This window comes from Anastrepha obliqua, chromosome 3, assembly GCF_027943255.1.
Source record: "Anastrepha obliqua isolate idAnaObli1 chromosome 3, idAnaObli1_1.0, whole genome shotgun sequence".
NCBI lineage: Eukaryota > Metazoa > Arthropoda > Insecta > Diptera > Tephritidae > Anastrepha > Anastrepha obliqua.
The window spans coordinates 59442197-59463343 of record NC_072894.1 but is presented as its reverse complement, the minus strand read 5'-3'; the positions used below and the strand labels follow the sequence as shown (position 1 = coordinate 59463343).

At 34.6% G+C, this 21147-nt stretch overlaps 1 protein-coding gene across 1 annotated transcript in view; it reads right to left on the bottom strand.

Moving 5' to 3' along the window:
- Positions 1 to 921: 921 nt before the first annotated feature.
- LOC129242023 (uncharacterized) overlaps positions 922 to 21147 on the bottom strand; it is a 206039-nt gene continuing 185813 nt past the window's right edge. The window contains exons 6-9 of the mRNA XM_054878585.1: positions 9463 to 9915; positions 6500 to 7019; positions 6270 to 6397; positions 922 to 3544 (exon numbers count right to left, since the gene is read on the bottom strand). Of these exons, the coding sequence (XP_054734560.1) occupies positions 3455 to 3544; positions 6270 to 6397; positions 6500 to 7019; positions 9463 to 9915 (1191 nt within the window). The 3' untranslated portion in view covers positions 922 to 3454. The remainder of the gene's footprint in view (positions 3545 to 6269; positions 6398 to 6499; positions 7020 to 9462; positions 9916 to 21147) is intronic.

Sequence of the window (21147 nt, the reverse complement as noted above, 5' to 3'; positions counted from 1 at the left end):
TATACTTATTACCCTCGTTTAAGTACCAACCGGCTACAGAACCTATTTCATTGTTGTACCCAGCGGTAAAGAAAATATCCGTTAAACCTCTTTGAATGCTATCCTCCCTTAGTTTAGCTGGAATTAGAAAGTCGGAGACTTATTAATTGTGCTGTTTGGGTGCATTTTGAATATACTCTACTACTGGTGTGACTCACTATTTCTATGAAAAAAAACGCAATAACAAGAGTATAACAAATAAACTTATAAATTTTTAAATTTTTATACATTTTTGGGATAAGCTTTAACATCACTAACAAATTCTGCAAAAAATACATTTACGTCGTCCGGCTTTCTTGGCCCAATTATGCTTAATTTAACCATCTAAACTTTTCAAACTGTTTTGCTCATAGTTGCGTAGAGCAGATATTTATCACAAAGTGAGATTGCTATTAAAAATTAACCCTATGGGACATACTGAGGCTCATAGCCCATTGTGACGCCGCATTGGGAACTTGTCCTTGTCCCTCCTAAAACCAGTGTGTACTTTTCAAAAATTTGATATGTAAGATTCTTGATTCCGACAGAGCTAAGATATTCCAATTCATTACGGGTTACAGTTTTTTTTCCGGTTTTCTCAAAAGAAGTTGTCGAAGTGCGCTGGTGTTGCACGTATTTTTTATAGCATTTAAGAAGCTTAACAAGTCAATGCATATCACCCGTTTGCTGGTTAGATTTGGAGCATGTTTTACTGCTTCGTATGTGGCTATTAACCCGGCGGCATACTTTGCACTATAAGTTTTTGTTTTCTGCGGTACATTTAACGGTTTGTGAAATATTTGCTATTTGAAAAGGTATAGTGCGTTAAGTTTAATGTTTTTTTTTACTTACTTTGTATGAACTTACCAATAGGTAGCGATTACTTGAATAAAAAGAAAGCAATTTTTATTTCTCCGGTTGGTCAGAGAGATGTACAGATTTACATTTATTTAAGTTCATCGATTCTTGAGCTAATGTAATTGTGTACCTTCTTAATCCATCAACTAATCACATCGTTCACAATGTACAGTTAATTGGAGAATTCAGATATTAGATTTTATTAATAAGCAATTAGGTGTTATTTATGCCAGTGTTGCAAAACATTGAAATTCAGAACAGAGGAGTTCAAAATGAACAATGCTCCACAAATATTAATGAATTTTAAATTTTTTTGTGTTTTTTTTGTGTTTGATAATTATAATAATATATTACGAATTTTATAGAGTGTAGTAAAAGTACCAATTCGATATCGAGCGTATATTATTTTGTGTAATAATGTTCACAGTTATTATTATATCAATCTCAGTTTTGTTATATTATATGTTTTTTTTTTGTAGAATTTTCCGTGTTTTCATATTGAATGATTTAGGTTTGAGCACAAATCATTCGCTATGTGTAGGTATTTATGTACATTGTTCGAGTTTGTTATTTTTGAACCAATAACATTTGATATTTTTTGTCATAATCCAGTCGTAAAGCCAGTTCGAATTAGCCGGTAGTTCGTTTCGAGAGCAAAAAAATACAAATACACACAGAGGGTGCGTATATGTGCTTAATTGCTGAGATGTGTGTTTGATTAATGAAAAGATGAATATCATAAATTCATATTTTACAATGTTCAGTGTGCATGGCACATTGGTGCAATTGTGCATGGCGAACTTAAAGCAAGTGGGTGTGCCCTAAAGGCTATATTGGCATCGTCGGTGTTAAAAAGTTATAGCCTACAGGGCGAGCACTCACTTGCCGCGGCTAGCCATGCCAAAAGAACAAATGGCGCAACACTGAGGTAATGCGATAATTTTTTTGACATGTTTTTTTAGTTTTTGGTTCTCGCTCTTTTTTTGTCCAATTTCGTATGATGTATTTTTTATAATAAGTATAATTTATATAAGCTTCCAATAACTATGTGTATAAGTAGTTACATAGTTTCCACATTTGTGTATTCATGTGTAAATATATCTTAGTGATTCTTAACACACACAAACCTCAATTGGGCATGTGTGCTGCTCCTTTAATTATGTGTCCCTAAATCTAATATTTTTTTTGCTCTAAGTTATTATTACGCTTACGTCTAAGGTAGGCAACCTGTTGTTGTTGGTATAACAGGTTGCTTATGCTCTTTTTAATTTGTATGCTCTTTTTTACTTAATAATAAATGGAGAAAACTAATATTTAATATATTTGGTAATATATTATATATTATTTATATTTATTAACTTTTTTTGTGTTTTTTTTCATTATGCAATAACAAGTTTAAAATCAAAGTAAATAAAATATGTTGCAAGTTTTTGCATTTTAATAATATTAAATAAGTTAGAAAACAAATTAAATACGACTTCTTAGAAGTTTATTTCCAAGAAGTTTCTTGCAATAAAAAAAAAATCATCCATTATGTCAAAATCATTACATCCATAGATCAATAAGCCAAAGTTCGTTACCGAGTTTTTGTAGTTTTTTAGTTTTCAGTTTAAAGTTGTAATAACTCTGTTTCTTCCATAATTGGTATTTCCGTTTGTTTTAATTTGAAAACTCATTTTCCTGCATTCGGTCTTTATAGAATGCTATTGTACGTTTTTCACCCACTAAAGGTGCGAGTTTTCTCACCTCTCGTAGGTGTCCAAGTATTTATGTATACAATACTAATTTACATCGAGTGGACGTCGTTTGTTTTTTCTTACAACTAAGTTGTTTAAACTTTCAATTTTTCTGCCGTCATTCAACTTATGCACTTGCGCACATAAATATGAACGCCGACAGTTCAACAAATTCACCACATTCGTTTTGTTAAGTTTAAGGGAGAAAAAAAAAAAAAAATTCATAAATTATTATGAATTGTTTGCTTCTAAATAAATAAACAGCTAAAATATTTTCGTGCTTCAGTGGTTCTGTTCCTTTCCGCTATCACAGGCATGTGTTTCAATGGATCAGTGGCACGCGTAGTTGTTGTAGGTGTCAAGTACCGTGTATCATATTGCAGTTTTTAACGTACCCCAGCCTCGTTGAGCACATCCGATCAGCAAACGAACTTCACTGAGTTTTTCACTCACTCCAAAGCATTTCGTTTATTCTTCAACGATTCTTATTTATCCTATATTTTAATCTTTTTGACTCACCATGTACAGATTTGAGAACAAAATTCGTTAGTTTATATTTGGCGTGGTTTTTTTTTTTGATTTTTTATGCTTCATTATTAATATTTGTAATAATATAAATAAAATTCTTTAGTTTTTACCCATGAGAGACCATGGGGATTGGTTAGTTCGTGATTAGTTGATGTTCTTTCTTTTCGTTGAAATGTACAATTAGTAACATTTTTTTTCGTTAAATTTCTCTGTTTTACGTAAAATATTTTTTTGTGAGTTTTTTTATATTTTGGATATATTTTGTTTCATCATTTTTTCCAGGGGTCTTTATTCCTTTTGTGTAGTTCATGTTTTTAGGCCAACATGTGCTGTGTGCCTGGTGGTACTTTGTAGCTGGGATAGTAGCTGTTCAGAGCGTTTTTCGCAAAGAACGGTGAGTAGTCCTGCAAAATGTAAACTAGTAAATATTTATTTAAGGAAATATTTAAAAATATAAACTTCATAATCAGTTTTAAGATATCAGCAGCCTAACATGTTCTTGAAATATAAGTGTTTTAAGTCACCCTACGTTACTCCGTGGGGTATGCCATGGTTGTATTCATTTAGTAAATAATTTCATTAGGAAACCCAGTAACACAAGGTCCCTAACACCCTACATAAAAGAGTAACAATTATATGCACATATTTCGAAACTATTTATAACAATTTTTAAAAAACATACTTAATGTCAATGGACAGATCTATAAAATAAATGAGGACTAAAAAAAAAATTTAATTAATTGAGTGACAATTTGAAATTATATTTAGATAGCGATAAATCAATAGCCTAATAACTTGAAATCTGGTTAAACTGCTTCAAATGTGCTTTCGAGGTATAAATAGTTCTAACCCGCTCTAGGAAAAAAAATCATTACTCCCAAGATTTTTGGAGGTATGTGAAAACGAATGCGCTCTAAGAGTAAAAGCAACTGTCTCATTTATAATATCGAAAACAAAGCAGAAAGCAGAGTGAAAGTATACTTGCACGTCTTGTATTGTATGAAGGAATCGGATCAATGAAGTGTACATGGCTCAGCGCAAAACGAAGAAACTTTTACTGAATGCGTTTAAGTCTATTGATGTGGCACGGATGATATGGCCTTTAAATAAAGACGGCATACTCCTGCCCGCGCGCGATAGGCTCACTTGACAAAGAATCAAAATTCGTCCATTGTGATACCATACAGAGGGGAAAAATCAAAGGGCAAAGAACCAAACAGGTGAAAAAAGGGGAGTAGGGGCTTTGAATTAGAGAATGGCTGTCAACAGTGACTTATTACATTTGTATTAACCGCTTCAAGCTACTGATGAAATTCACCAGGTGTGTGATATTTAAACTTGCTATACTCGTAAAAAAGAGGCGGCCTAGATGTCTGCATATTTGCGCAACGAGAGCAGGGTAGCTGAGAGGAAGGTGCTGAGATGGTTCCATCTCATCTTCCAGACAGCTTCTGCAGAAAGGACTTGAAGCAATCCCAAGTCTCACCGCATTTTTATGTAACGCACAATGACCGATAGGGATAACCAACTAATTCGAGAGTTGCGCCTTTGTTAGCCTTAGAAGTTCCCTAGAGCGTTTCCGATCTACCCGTAGCCAGAAGGATCTTGCGACTTAGCACGCTTGCTCGCTGAGTTGATGCGAAGCTCATATTTCCAGAAGTCGACCACAGGTTCTCAAGAGAGCCCCAACCCTCTTGTTTCGCGATAAAACCACCTTCAGGCTCCTCTGTCTAGCCAGCTCATCAGTTAAAAGCGCGAAGTAAATAGTGTCTTTAGAGTGTATGGATCCGTAAAATTGGAAGCAAAATTTGGCGATGACAAAATTCATACGACTACTAAACTGAAAAAGTGGAATCAGAGATTACTCCCTAATTATTAATTTCATTAAGAGTAGTCTAGTTCTTTATATATATGGGGTAAAGAGTAAATGCTCAAACTTAAAAAAGGGCACATGAGTACATATCTTAATCTTTAGTTGAAGTCGTCGAAGTTGTTGAAGATTATATGGATCAGGCAGGTTGTCAAAAATGACATACGTTTGGAAGTACTTAATGAGTATTAGTAAGACTGCGTTCAGAAACGACTAATCGAGATATTTGCATTTGTTTTTGTGTTTAGTCTAAAGTCAACAAAAATATTGAGAACAGCGAGAATCAAAGCGTGTTGTCCGATCACGTGCAACTCGGTACCCCTCTCCTTTCCCCGTCACCTTCTCTATTAAAAGTTACGAGTTTCCACAAAAAAATTTGTCGTATCTGAACGCAGTCTAATGAGATCTGTCTAACTTCGGAAAAGAGAGTTGGCAGTATTGAAAATAGTAAGGTCAACGGGTAACGGGCTGACGGACACTCATTGTCAAAATTAGAACACATTTAATCTTAAGGGGTTGCACATAATTGCGGCGGGAACCATTTTCTTGCCGTCGGTTATTTTTACGGTGGGAAAATATTTAGATTCAAAAAACAAGCAAACAATATTCGATTTGCGCAAGAAACCCGCCAAATATCAATCATTTAGAAAGAAGTTATTCTTTTGTAGCAATTAGCTTCAACGAGTTGCTTCACAAATGAAGCAAACGAAAAGATTTCACTATGAATATAATTTTATTGTAACCACAAGAAATCAGCTGAAAACTGATTTGTCGCAATAGTGTTTAGACGACCGTTATCCGGTGTCCGCTGCAATTCTATTTCGAGATTAAACAGTTTTATGAGGTATAACCATACTCGTTGGAGTGAATGTTGTTGTTGTTGTAGCAGCATAAACATTCCCCATACTTATATACGGTGAATGCTGCTAGAGTGACAGTCCTTGGCCGGATAGAAGTCCGGGTCGTTTCGGTAAGGTAGAACCGAGTGTCGTGGAAAGTGGAGTGAATCTTGCTCGATAAATTTGTTGCTGCGTTCACATGTCAATTTATCGTCACACGAGCAGAGCTCATATCGAATCGAAGAAATTAACAATGCTTTCAATTAATTAACTAATAAAAAAACAGTGAAATTTCGTTCGGTTTTCCTTTTCATAAAATGTTAAATAAAAATATAGTGTAACTTATGTACTAAACACTCAGAATTAAATAGAAACATATTACAGAAATAAAAAATTACAATATTTGTGACGTAAACTTACCCGATTGACTTTTCGTGGACGGCATACCGGACCCAAAGCCAGTTGGCGGCGCTCTTCATTTGCACGTACCGCGGCTTCCTTGTATTCCGGTGGTGGCCACTTCAAGTCTCCGCGCATCTTGCTGCCTCCTGAGAAAATTAAGCGCAACGTAAATTGTTAGTGGAGTATTTGTATAATCCTATAAGTACATGCATATGCACATACATTCGTACATTTAGAATATTAATTACCTTGAAAGCTAATGGCCGCTGGTTGCGCGTTGTAAACAGGTGCAGGCTTTTGTGTAACAGGTGCCTCCTTGCGCAGCGTTATAATACCAGGACTGCCGCCGCGATAGTCTTGTGGCAAAGGCTGTGCTTGTTGTTGTTGAACTGGTGCACGCCGATCAGGCTGGTCTTGACCAAGATGTTGTTGGGGCTGTGAATAAGAATTATATTGATTGGTTTGTGGCACACTCGAATATTGTTGTTGTTGAGGAGGTGCTTGATATTGTTGTTGATGATATGGTTGCGATTGATAATTAGATGGAGGAGGCGCTTGATATTGTTGTTGTTGTTGGGGCGGTGCCTGTGGATAAGGCGCCTGCACCGGCTGATACTGTTGGGCTGGCTGATTGTGAGCCCAAGACGGTTGTTGCTGCTGCTGCTGTGGCTGATAATGGGGCTGCTGGCTAAAAGGAGGTTGTGAACCCTGGTGTGGCTGATATTGTTGGGGTTGCGGGTGATATTGATCGTATGATGTCGCACGATACTATTTCGTGATCATTTTACGTATTGACAATTTGCAAGTCATCATTTTTGTTGTTTTCAGAGAAACAATTAATTGTTCAATTTCGTTGTCGTTGTCGTTTATAAATGTGGCGGGGTTGGTTTTTGTTGTTGCATGCGTTTCATGGATTTTTTGTTTGTTTGTGCAAACATAAAAACACAACGTACCATAGTACAAACACACATAGATAGTTATATAAATGAGGTATTGTAATATTCAGGATCAGTGAGATAGAGAGATAGAGAGAGCGTGAAAATCCAAAAACAAAAAAATGTGTGGGGAGAAAGAGAAAAGACGAAACCAACAATTAGAAAACAAAAATGTCAGGAGTTTGTGCACGGATTAGAAATTCGTAATTATGCATTTTATTGAATAGAGCTGCATGTGTGTGAGAGAGAAAGTGCAGTAAATTAAGTATGCAAATATAAAGAGAGTAAGTAGCTTGAGGTTATGTGCGTTTTGTAAGCTGAAATTTGCGAGAGATAAAAAGAAAAGCTTTTGTTAGCAATTATTAAAATTTAAAATTTTCAGTGCTAATGAAACTTTTATTTACAATATGGCTGTTTGTATGTATGTGTTTATGTTTATATGTACATATGTGGTTTTAGAATTAAGCGATTAATTAAAGCCTGCGAACAAATATTTACACATATACATATATACAGATGCTAAAGTTTCTAAATAAACAATTCATATATTAAACTTCCGCTGGTATAACAACTACACGCTACATTGATATTGCGTATTTAATTAAATATTTAAAATTTGCGCAAAATATATGTTTGGCTTTACGAGAGTGATATTTATATTTTGGTATCGAGCCACTCACACGATATATATAGATTTACACAAAAATTTCAGATTTTGCTACATAAACATTTCCCAAGGCTTAGCTCAGCGTATTAGTAATCAAAAATTCGTAAAACCCTCGAATTCTTCTAGAGAGAACGGATCAGTGCCCACGCACGGTGTCTCCGTCTTCACTTAGATTCATTAAAGGAAGGAGTGAGCGAGGTATGGCATCGAAGCTAAGCACCGGTTGAGTTATTCACAGTTTGAGCGTGGATAGAAACTTTGAAGGAAGCGTTCTCTGTCTGATTATTGTTGTTTACAGTCAAAGAGGCAGTTGTTTAGAGCATATTTTAAGAGCCAAATGGATCAAGGCTTTGAGTTAATTATTGGAAGTTCTTGATTTGTCTCACATTCGATTTCTTCGAAAATTAAGAGTGTCAACTAAATGTGCTGAGCAATAACTAGGATATGTTAGGTCGTAATGTTCAAGGGTGGGAAACATTTTTTGTGTCTTCTCTTCTATTTCTAATATTGTATAATGATATCCTTATCTGGAACCTAAACGGTATTTTATTCATTAATTTACTTGCTTATTTGCAATACAAAAAAAGAAAAATTAAGCAGAGCCCAAAAAATTTACATGAATTACATTTTAAAATCTATGACATGGATTTTTTATTAACAGAGCATTGGTAACATCAAATTTTAAAGAAATGAAAATCTTAAAAAAATTCAGCTAAATCGGTGGGTTAGCTGCCATCTAAAAACATTCTATTGTTGTAATATTAAGAGTTTCGCGCGAAATATTGAGAGGCGGCAGAAGAAGCTAAGTTCTTATTTCTATGCCTCTATAACTGTTTATCGGCTTTGTTCAATACCTACAACTTTCAACATTTACCTCTCTTCTGCGAAGTATAGCCAGTTATGGAATAATGGCCATGCCATTGTTAAACTCATATAGTTCATCATTGCATCTTCTTTAACATGAAACGCTCACGCAGGCAGAACTCTAAGCCTTACCTAGAATGGTTCTCTCGAACGATTCGTTTCTCGTTTAAGGCAACAGGCTTGATAAGGCACTTGGTTCTAGTTCGCGCAATTGATCATAGTGGCGGAGACTTTTAAAGACAATAAGCCCACTTTTGATGTTAACCAATTTGACTTTTCATTTTATTATCAAAATATAAAAATCATTCTCGTAGGAAATCATACTTCTTGTTGATTTACTACAGTACATTCCGGAATCATATGAATAGAACAAAAAGCATTCAATATAGCGACATACCAACATATATTTAAAATAAAGCTTTAACACAAAAGTGACAAAGCAACTTTTTTGAAAATCATAACTTTTCGTAATCTAGCCGACTATTTGAACCCCCAATAAATTTTCTAAGCCGCTGTTGTGCGTCAATTTTTACACTCATCGAGCATTACAGTTTTTTTAAGCCAAGAACAGGTTACAAAACATTGCTTACAAAATCAGTACGAAGTGAATTCAGATCTGCAAATCAGTTAAATATTGGCAAAAGCCCGGCAAATTATGTAGGAACTAATGAGAGGGAAAGAGAAGCTGCTGCGCACTACCGCTAAATAGTTTCGCGTACGTACATAGGTACGCTTGTGGCAGTACCTGTTGAGTCGGTTGTTGTTGTTGTTGCTGCTGTTGCCCGTAGCTTGGATAAAATGGCTCAGCGTTACCGCTACGTACAGGACTTATTACAAATTCGTTATGAGTCTTAGGTACTGGTGCACGGATTGGTTTCCAAGCAGATGTTGAACTAGGTTCACAGTGTTGTTGTGGATATTGCTGTTCAGGTGTGTAATTTAGGGGATATTGTTGTTGTTGTTGCGGTTGTCCATAAGTTTCGTTTATGGGCTGTCCGTACGGTGGACCAGCTGGCTCATGTGAGGGCTGGCGATTAAATTGTGCTTGGGTGTATTGTATGGGTGGTTCATAATGTTGTTGTTGTGGTTGGGGTTGTTGTAGTGGTGATTGTTGATAACTTTGCTGTAGTGGTTGTTGTTGGCCAGGGTAAGGTGAATTTTGGCGGGTAGCACGACTGACGTTATTATAAATAGGCCCCTAAAAATATGCCATGTAATTGCAGCAGCGTAACAGCAGTAACGTATACATATGCATATACATATATATATATATATATTATATACATATGTATACATATATATGTATATATATATATATTATATGTATATATGGACATATAAATGCATTTGTATTTATATTTTTCAGTAGACTCGAGTGTTCGTTTGATTTTTTCGTAGAGCTAAAAACACTTTTTGTTCAGCATAAATTTTAATCATTATGAAAATATTAAATTTTTTTTGTTCATTCCTAAACTAAATATTGAATGTTTCATTTTGTGAACGTCAATATTGTTGCAAGTCACATAATCATGCACACATGTCAGCACTTCTTTATCCCTTTATGGCATTTTCATTAAGTTGCTGCCAACTTAATATACTTTTTTACCGGGTCAGCAATTAGGTATGAAAAAATGTACACTTAACATGCAATAATTGCGGTAATTGCATAAAGTTGTATAAAAAAAAAGTAAAACGGCATTCACTTCATGAACACACACACATGGGAATATGCATATGAATGCGTACATATATTCATACATAAGTAAAAGTACATACATATATATGTTTGCTTGTAGTTACATATACGAGTGTGTTCGCTATGCTTAGCAATATCCACTCTCTGATTGCTTTGAAGCCTCTCACAATTAAATTAAAGTTAACAAAGGTTTATGAATTTAATAGTCTGATATTTAATACAAAATTTTTTGTTGCTTGGTACATGCATGCATATTTGAGTTGGGATAAAAAAATGTAATTGCATAATTAGCTGTGCGTGGTAGTGGATAAGTGAGAATTATACTTGTATTAACTTTAGTGCACTTTTAGGCTGCGGTCAAAATGTATAATTGAATTACATAGTAAACTTATGCGCGGAATGAAGAGTTCGCATAATTACTTAAACAGTAAAGCTCGAGCGGTGTGAATTTTTAACAAAAATATTTTGAAGCGGAACTTTTATGAGTATGTATTTATGAGCAACCTACTTATGTATGTACTTTTATTTATAAACTTTTGCCTTTGTAAATTTGAAGGAAGTATTTTACACTGATTATACTATTGACATTGATCAACTAAGTGGCAGCCAAGTGGTTGTTGTATAATTTTTATCCGAAAATCTTGGCATTTTGACATGTTTGATAACATGAAAGTATTTTTTTTTTGATAGAATAGAATACTTCGAAAATTGTATATATATAAAACAATGTATATATATAAAAATCATTAAATGTACAATATTTGTCTCTAGATGTATCAGTTTCAACTATATAAAATTTTATTATAAAAAATTTTCCAGTCAGAGGCTGTATAAAACTGTAGGGCTGGTCAAATCATTTGCAGAAAAATGTTAAGCATAAACTCCAGAAGAAATTCCGGACTCCAAATAAAACAAAAAAAAAATTGGTAAAATACTGCGGCATAGAATGCAGTTTCCCAATAAAAAATTAAACAGCCTGTTAAAGATGGTTTAATTGGAAATTTTTCAACTCAGAAAAAGAAATTCATTACTTTCATTTTTTATTTTGCGACTACTAACATGCCGGACAAATTCGATTATTTCTGTGAGTTTATTGACATTTCTTTTCAAGTCAAGAACGCCTGAATCAACGAAACCAAAATTGCACGTAATTAGCTAGTACAGTATCGACACCATAAACACCAGTCACAATTGCAGCGGCCTGGCTTGCATTTTCGCCTTTATCAAAGAAAAACTGTAAATGTACCGAATTTTATAAGAATTTATAATAGATTTTCCGTTTCAAATGTCATAAAGACTAAAATAAAATTTAGAATTTGTATCCCTGGATGCAATTAGGTTCTTTTTGAATTGAAATTTACTCATCAAAGCTTCATGCTTTGTGAGTCTACGTCCTTGTATGCGCAATATCATCTCATCAATAGTCTATCGACTCCAAAGAACCATCTATTAGCAAGAGTTATTCATTGCTCGTGATTAAGGCTGAAATTATTACTGGTATTTATGCTGGTTCATAAGCAAATTATGCTCTTTACTACTACGTAGTTATGAATGCCAAATGTGATTTGCGTTCCAATAAGTCTTCTTTTTGAAGTGAAAACTTCTTTAGAATCGTTGGGAGTGATTTGAGACTCGATGAAACGAAAAAGCGACACTACGAAGCGTTATATGTTGATATACATATATGTGTGTGGCTGCGTACTGCTGAGCCACGCTAGTACAGTGAGTATTGTAGTATGTATACTACACTGCCTACTACTTGCTTTGGTGTTTAGTTCAAGCGTCATACGTATGTATGTTTGTATGTATACGTATGTGTGCGCGCCTGCGTATTTCGGAGCCACGGTGAGCGAGAAGGCATTATGTATACCTATACTACACTACCTAATACTTGCTAAGACCAAGCGTCCTACGAATGTTTGTGTGTATGTTAGTACGTCTGTGTAATATACGCGTTACGACGCTCATAATAGCAACCGCGTGTGCTGTATTGCGTCCGTATTTTTATATTGGTAAATATTTTCATTTTTAAATATTTACCGCAATTGCAGGCGGTGTTGCAATATACCACAATCAAAATGACGGTGCTCGTATTGTAACTCCACAGATAGATCTGAATGCACAGCAACTAGAATCCCTGTCTGTTCAGCTCTCTAAAGTGGGAGAAATATGTGCATGCGAAACCAGATTGAGCAATGGAAAAACATTTTTAATTGTGGCAATTTATATTTCACCGAATCAATCAATAAATAGCATCAAGGAATTCATTCACGAAAATTTAATAAAGTATACACCAGAAGTATCGCGGATACTTAGAAAAGATTACGATAAAGTTCCAATGATTTTAAGTGGCGATTTTAACGTAAATTTTGCATTGGGCACAGCGGTTCCTTTAATTGATTTTCTCAATACAACATTCAATTTAAAAATGTGTAACAATCGAACTGAATCGACAACACGATCAAAAACAACAATTGCCGCGGTATTTCAAAGATATGTTGACAACATCGAAACCAAAGCATTTGTATCTTATTTTAGCTATCATAAGCCACTCGTATCATTTGTTGAAATTGAAAACATTGAGGATGAATAATAATAAAATGAAGAAAATAAAATATGAACTTTATAGCAATATTATAATGAACCTATAACTATCCCGCTCCTAATGCTGCTTTCGTCTGATTCTCTCTCAGTTTGTTTTACGGAAGGTTTCACTTCTATCGCGTCTAACTGTTAGACTGGTATTTTTTTTTCTTTTTACATCTTTTTTTAGGAAGCGCTTTGACTGATACGTCATGGAGCATTCGGTAGCAGAACTCTGCCCGTGCATTTTACACCTATTAGCTGCCTTAATTTTTTCTTATATTACTAACACAATCTCTAAAAAACCGTTGTTACTTCCTCTACTACGTCAACAAATCAGCTTAAATTCGCTGTGAGCCAGCTAACGGCCTGATGTTTTACCATCTGCTACACCAACTTTTTCTACGAGCGTAGAGAGGCAAGTCCATTAAAGAATTTTTCAATATTTTTATTGCTTCCTAAATTTGTCTTGAATGAAATAAATTCTTATTTTGTTCACTAATGAACGTTCCCTAATGATGAAAAAAATTAGTACTGACTTAAAATTCACCGTAGCAAAGTTGTTTGCACAGAATTTCTGCCATAGCTCTTTTACAGAAAAAGTTATTTTCAACTTAAAGTATTATTATGTAAATGGTGGAATTACATGCCTTTAGTAAAACAATCGCCCTTTCTATATTTAATAAACAATTACCAATTATCAAAATATTTTATCGGTAGCTATTCAAATTATTATGATTGTAGATATTATATATACGGACAAGTACGTATGTATGCGTGCAGTAAAAACAAATAATGAAAGGAAATTATGTTGATTGGCATAATTTCCTTTGTTGTTGTGGTTGTAAAGTTTAACTCAATTTATGTTCGCGTGCAGCATGAAAGTTTTTCATAATATGCACAAATAAATAAAGCAAAAGCGCATCAAGTCAGCATAATGGAAAATTATGTGAACACATAAGCCACTATGAATTTTTATACCCAACACATAAGTGTATAAGAATATTAACGCAAATGAGACGAAGGGCTTTCCATGCGAAAGTTTGCATATCTTTTGGAGGAAAGCATGTTTGGGAAGGAATAAAAAAAATTGTTTATTTAATAATATTTTTGCTATAGGAAGCACAGAAGAAGTACTTAACGCGTTTGAAAAAAGAAAGTTTGATTTTTCAGCTATCTTAGATATGTTTTTGTGTATTTTTTTTCTGGTCCAAGTTACATTAAATTTTAGAAAATAGTTTCCTAATAGTGATGGGCAAACCTCCGGGAATATTTCTGAGAGCCCATGAAAAAGCTTCTCATAAAAACTATTTGCCATTTGTGGTAAAACACCAGGACGCACAACGCAAATAAAAGGAGTAACTCGTTCAAAAACCTAATAAAGGATGTAAGCGCCAATTATATACACATACTTATACGGAGCAGACCGAGCAGAGTCCCTTTAAATAGAATTGAGCTAAAAAGCCTATATGGTTGGGCTAGATATTTAGTGTACTAGCGACTCCTAGACATTATTTTTGCTATAATAGTTTGAAATATCGGAAGTATTAAATTTAAGGAAAAATATATATATATATAATATATATATAATTGGCGCGCACGCCATTTCTGGGTGTTTGGCCGATCTCCTCCTCCTATTTGTGGTGTCCGTCTTAAGGAAAATAAGGGCGATTATAAAAAGTAGTTCAAATATTGGCAATAAGAGAAAATTATTGAATAAATCTCCTTTCTGAACCTCTTTTCTGAACTACATATTATAAAAATATAATTCTACATAAATCAACACATTCCAGTCCTTTCTAAATAAAATACAGTGTATCCTACATTCACATGTGTCATGTAAAAAATTGCAATACTGCAAATCCAAGTAGACAGTATTTTTATTACGAACTCTCTAGTGCAAAATCTCCCCATATTAATTGGCTGAATGTAGGAGGACACCATTTATTACTCGCACAGGCCTCAAAGCCTCCTCAGATGTAAATAAGTTTGTGTGTTTGTATGCCAAAAAAATATGTTTACTACCTACAGTAAATAAAAGTACGAAATTTAGGCGTGTGTTCGCACAGTTATGAGAATTTGATTTTATGTGACTTTTGTAACCTTTTACGATGTGAAAGGCGCATAAAAATTCTTTCACTTTTGGGTTATTTTCTGTAGCAAACATTACATACAGCGACTGTTAAAGATTGTTTTCGAAGCTTTATACTTATTTGTAATACACATACATATGTAATAATACATACACTTGCGTTGATCTGAGCCTCGAAATACAACAAAGATTCTCTCTTGCCAACAAGTATTATTTTGAAGTAAGTAAGCAGTTCAGTAATAAGCCCATTTCGACGAGGAACTTTTGTTCCACTTGTACTATAAAACCCTCATCATGAGTAGAAGCTTGAACGATGACCACATCCGATGACGCGGCCATTGGAGAGTTAGAGACAAATATATTGCGGAATATTTATGAATATTGCTACGACGACGGCTCCGCTTCGAATGGATATAAATATTCTAGCGGTACCTGTTCGATATTCTATATGCTGGTGGTGGCAGAGGAAGTTGTAATATCAAGTGGGGGGTGTCTTTTTTATTAGAGCTGATTAGAAAAAAGTATAAGCGACTACCAAGCTTTGTTGAACTAGTCCAGAATCGTTATTGTCCAATCCAGGTTATTGAGCCAATCAAGAAGAAGCATGTAAAATATATGAGAAAATTCCGTTCACAGGATATTCACAGAATTGAGAGTCTCTCAGTATACAATGTGGGAAGTTTGCATAAAAATCTTAGCTTCTCATTAAAACTTCTTTAAAGAAGTTAAGGTCAAAGGGCTTCGCTACAGCGCCATGTTGGGAAAATATTTGTAGTTAGAAATGGATGAAATCGATATTAGTGATACGTAGTTTTAGAGAGATTGTGCTAAATGTTATATAGCCGCCCAAATAATTGATCTATTGAAGAGAAAATTCGATAATATTCTAATCTCGAGAAGATACCTCTTCTAATGGTTAATTGGCTCATGCGATTTAACGCCTTTGGAATTTTTGTACAAACCAACAACAAGCGCTCAATTCAAACAATATCGAAAGCTGGTCTTCAAGACGTCCCCATGGTTGCCATATGCCTAAAATCATGTCCCTAAAACTATCGAGCAATCGCAAAAAAGTCTCATCTCCGATTTTTCCAAAAACGGTCTATAGTACTGTCACCATCTCAAGTAGGCGTTAAATCGGTTTCAAGACAGTGAAGGTCTAAACTGTTTTGCTTGCTCGGAGTTTATAAGTACATCCATATGTATGTATGTACATATATGACTCAATGTGCATTTTCATGTGTGCGCGAGTTTATCTGCAGAAGAAATAAACAGTTTTTGCTATCATAAAGAAAAAAGTTTAAAGTAGAAAATGCAAAAATTGCACCAGCAAAAGGCAAAATGGCAAAAATAAGAAGTAAATCGTTCGAAGTAAAATATAATTTTATGCTTATTTAGAGGCGCGCATAACGTGATGGAAAAAAACAAAACAAAAAACAAACAAAAAAGAACGTGAGAGCCCATCCAAAACTGCAGAAAAAAATGCTAAGACAGCTGCAAAGCCATTACACAGACAGTGCCAATGTCTTAAGCCGTTGACTGTTTGCAACAATACCGAAGGGTACTATCTTTGGGCTTGCCAAAAATTTCATGCTTTCTCGTAGTGGCGTCGAAAAATGCTAATGTTGGTTTGTGTGCGTGTGTGCTTTTGTATTTGCTTTTTATTTGTTACTTGTTTGCAAACATATATTTATTTTCATAATATTTTGTTGCATTCAGTTTTGCCACACGTGCGCATCGCAAGCCTGCTTGCATACATATATACACAGGAACATGCTTTTACTTTGTAGCTCCATCTTATTTTTATTTCTTAATTTTTTATTTTGTTTTCAAACAACATTTTATTCGTACCCGCATCATTATTATTGTGTGCCATATTTTTTTATTTTTTCATTTTTTTTTGTATGTGGTTGTATGTATTATTTGGTCGTTCCGTGTATTATTATTACATGAACTGTTATTATACAATTTTTCTTGATCGAAAATTATGATTACGAACAATAAAGTGGAAAAAATTGGCCAAAGTGGCATCGTTCTCGGTGCCATCGTACAATTGCCATTTTGGTTATGCAATATATTTTATGTTCGCTCCATGCGGTGATGCAATGTAGCTTGGCGCGGTGCCGTGCAGTACTGAAGATGGCATAGCCTTTTATACCTGACAATTTTCAACGCGCAGCCGGTGTCAATACTTCGATGGCGTAGTGGGGTGGCTGGCACTATGCCCACGGCCCTTTTCACTATCTGTCGTGTTTTTTGTACCTACCTACCATTTTTACAACAATAGGTGTACAAAAGGTGTCCTTTTTGCGTTCATGTATGCGTGACGACTGAAAGGTTCGGCACAGTTTGTTCACTGCTTCTTTATGGCTATTATTCTTTTTCTTTGTTTTTCGTTTTTGTTTATTTTGGTTTTTTCCATTTCAGTCATGGCTTTTATTTCTGACATTTTTTCCATTCTTTGTTGCGCCCTTAATGGCCGCTACGGTACATTGCAAGTAAATTACATGACATTCAAAGTCAAATGTCACAAAGAATTTAAACTTCTTTATTGTCAATATAAAACATTGGATGATCAAACTCCGTATTTTTTCACTTACTTAGAGTGAATATTTGGTTATGCTGACGCTTCATTAGCTGTATTGGCTGTCTCGCTAATTCACTTCCTCTTTCTGTCCTTTTATACGTACATACCTACATACTTATTTTTCACAAGGAGTTAAATGGAGGCAGGTAGTGTGCCGTATTTTAGCCAACTACCTGGCTGCTGTTTTTCTTAGAGCGAATGGTTGTTTGATGTTCATTCTTAAATTTACCTTGGATACATTTAATTATATTAATTAAGGGTATTTTTGTATGTCAAAGTCACCTTTCAGTGACCTCAACTATTCGGTTGGTTGCTGCATTCTATGCTATTCGCAAAAACAAACAAAAAAATGATTAAAGTTCTAATAATTAGACCATTGGGTTTTGGAGAAGAAAATGAGTTATTGCAAAATTGATGTACTAATCATAGTCCGGAGTTTTAGGTGATATAGAATACGCACTTATTTTCATTTCATCTGTTGTATTCCTCACACCATAATCCTCCCTTCGCGTGCTCGCAAAGTCAAGTTGGCTCGCTGATTCACGAGGCCGAAACTTATTTTTGAGCAAAAACTGATGCTGATATCTAAAACTTCTCCACTCTTCGGTAGCATGCTTTGGCTCTTCAAAATGTACCATATATATATAAATAAGTAGATATAAATATATATAATTAGCGATTACATACTTCATTGGGTATTTGGTCGAGCTCTTCCTCCTATTTTGATGTGTGTCTTGATGTTTCTCAACAGATGGATCGATACAGTTTTATGTCAGTTTTCTTATGGAAAACCTTTTCATAACAAAAATACTCTGGGTGGTTTGCCGTTGTCTGCCTAGAGCCGACCGCTATTACAAAGCACTCTTTATATCAATTGGTGTTTCGTACCTGAGATTTCAAACCTGTGCACTACCGAATGTTAGTCACACACCAACCCATTCGGATACAGTGGCCGCACATATGTACATAAAAATGCGCAGGGTCAAAATTATCGGTAGTGGCCACTTAGCTAACATTGTGGTACATACAAATACATTGCTGGGCTGGCCAAAGGGTTCGAGAGTTGCTCAAACTTACGAAGCGGTGCAAAGCAGCAGAAAAGAAAAAAAAAACAATCCCTCTATATCATTTCTTGACAACACTAAGAACCTGTTCTGATACATGCCTTTCGTATTCTAGAGTTAACCTTTTTTTTTTTAAAAGAAGAGAAAAATTAACTGAAATGACGAAATTTTCGGTTAGTAGTTTGCAAACTTTGTGAAATTTAGTTTTATTAAATAATTTCGGGCATATGGTTATCTCGGACTGCGTCTTAGGAAGACTATTAAGATATTTATTTCAATTACAATATTTAATTTTTTCCCAAGCTTCTCATTAAAAATTTGGTTCCCACTGGCTTATCAGCATAGACCAGAGGCTGAATACATCTGCACAAAAAGTAGTAAAAAAGAATACATCATAATTTAGCACACTATTTTCTAATACTGCAGTAGTAATAATTGCGAATAATAATACAAATAGTAACGACGTTGCATGTCGTTTTTCTATTATTAGAGGATTTTTCAAAAATTAATAACTATAGGTTTCTGCACTTCAATGATCAAAAGGCTTCAATTATCGAATTATTTCCTTGAAGAGTTCACTCCTTATGGTAACATTAACGTTTTTGGAGTATAATAAGGTCTGAAGAGTCTCATGGGGATTATCTTCGCTTTATATGAGCCCTGCGGTAAAGATGATTTCATCAGCTGAATGTGTATTTTGAAAATAAATTTTAGTTGCCTTTGAATGTTAATTAGCTGGGGTACATAAGTGTAATGTACAGAAGTGTCAAAAGATATATACATATATATATACATATAAATAATTGGTTTAATAGGTTTAAATGATTATAACAATCATCAATTTATCTTTTTAATATTAAAAAAAATTCGCCTCGTCTCCTCGCTTGCTGAGGCTTAAGATATTTTTTTAACACTAATCTGGGGTTGCAACACAAAATTTCGTGGACATCCACAAGCACTGGCGGTCATATTATTGAGTCCCTGATAACAAATCAACATGGCAAGTACAAATAATAAAACCTTTTTATTAACGATTTGGAGGTATGATTACCAGTCGCAGAGACGACAGGAATGGCCATTAAGACGATGCTATTCGATTCCATTACGCTTTTTCTGCTAATATTTTCTGCAAATTGATGGCAATGAGCCGCAATCGATCAATACTTAAATTTAGTTAGACCAACTATGCAGCGGAGTCCTTGAACAGTTGATCACTCGAATTCGAATGGCCATCAAGGCGATGCGGTTCGACTCCATCAGACTTTTTTCTGCCCGGCTTTTCTGAAACCGCAGGTTGGTGCCAATAAGACGCAATCGATCAATACTAAAATTCAGTCAGATCAACTATGCAGTGGAGACCTTGAACAGTTGGCCACTCAAATTCGTCCCACCGTTCGAAGCCTCGGCGGTTATTTGAGCGATGCCATATCTCTTATACAAAAAATAATCATACAACTTATTTTTGAATAACCTTTTCTCTAAATAAAAAAAAAAAATTGTGAGTGATGGAAATCTTTACGCCTTCTCCTTTCTTTCTTTTACGCGCTCCATTACTTGCTTGTTTGTTTGCTTCAGTTGTCTACTTCACAAGTGTCAAAGATTATAAACTTTTCGATAGGATGATTAATTTTGCGCCACATGCTACGGTGTCATATAAATAATTTTAAAAATAATATAACGGCACACGCAGTTATTTTTATACTATTTTAGCTCGTTTGCGGCAGCGGCCTCTAAGAGTCCTTAAATCGTTTGATTTCAGTTAGGTTTGGCAGCCGCATCGCACATAGAGACAACGATGCCACTTAGACCACGAAATGGGTCCGTTGATTTCAGTTTATTTTCTGCAAAAACAATTCTATAAACTATTAGAGAGATGGCGAATGTGATCGCAAAAAAATATAAAATTACTGTTATTGTATATAAAACTGCTTGATTTGTTAATAAAAAATCAGAGTTTTTGTGCGAACATCATATCATAGCCATAGAACATCCAAAAAATTGTACTTCTGCTTACATTAAAAACATATCGCTCCGTGATTAAATGCAGATTTCAGCGATTGATAAAAATAATTCATATACATACGTGTATATATGTACATATGTAAGTGAAAGTGTGTACAGATTTTCTGGAGTTTTATTATTTAAAGCCTAAAAGGTAAATACATTTTTGCCACTGTTATTATTCAGTTATAATTGCATCCTTTTTTAATAGAAACATATTTTGCATTTACTGAATATTTGTATTTAATTAAAAAAATTTGTTACACATTCTCACTGAGAGTAAATTTAATTTTAATGTTATAAACATGTTTTGCCGCACACCTACATATACCTACATACACTTTAGACAATTTTCCATTATTTATTATTGCCTTTTTGTGGCCTGATATTTACTTAAATTGCTTCTT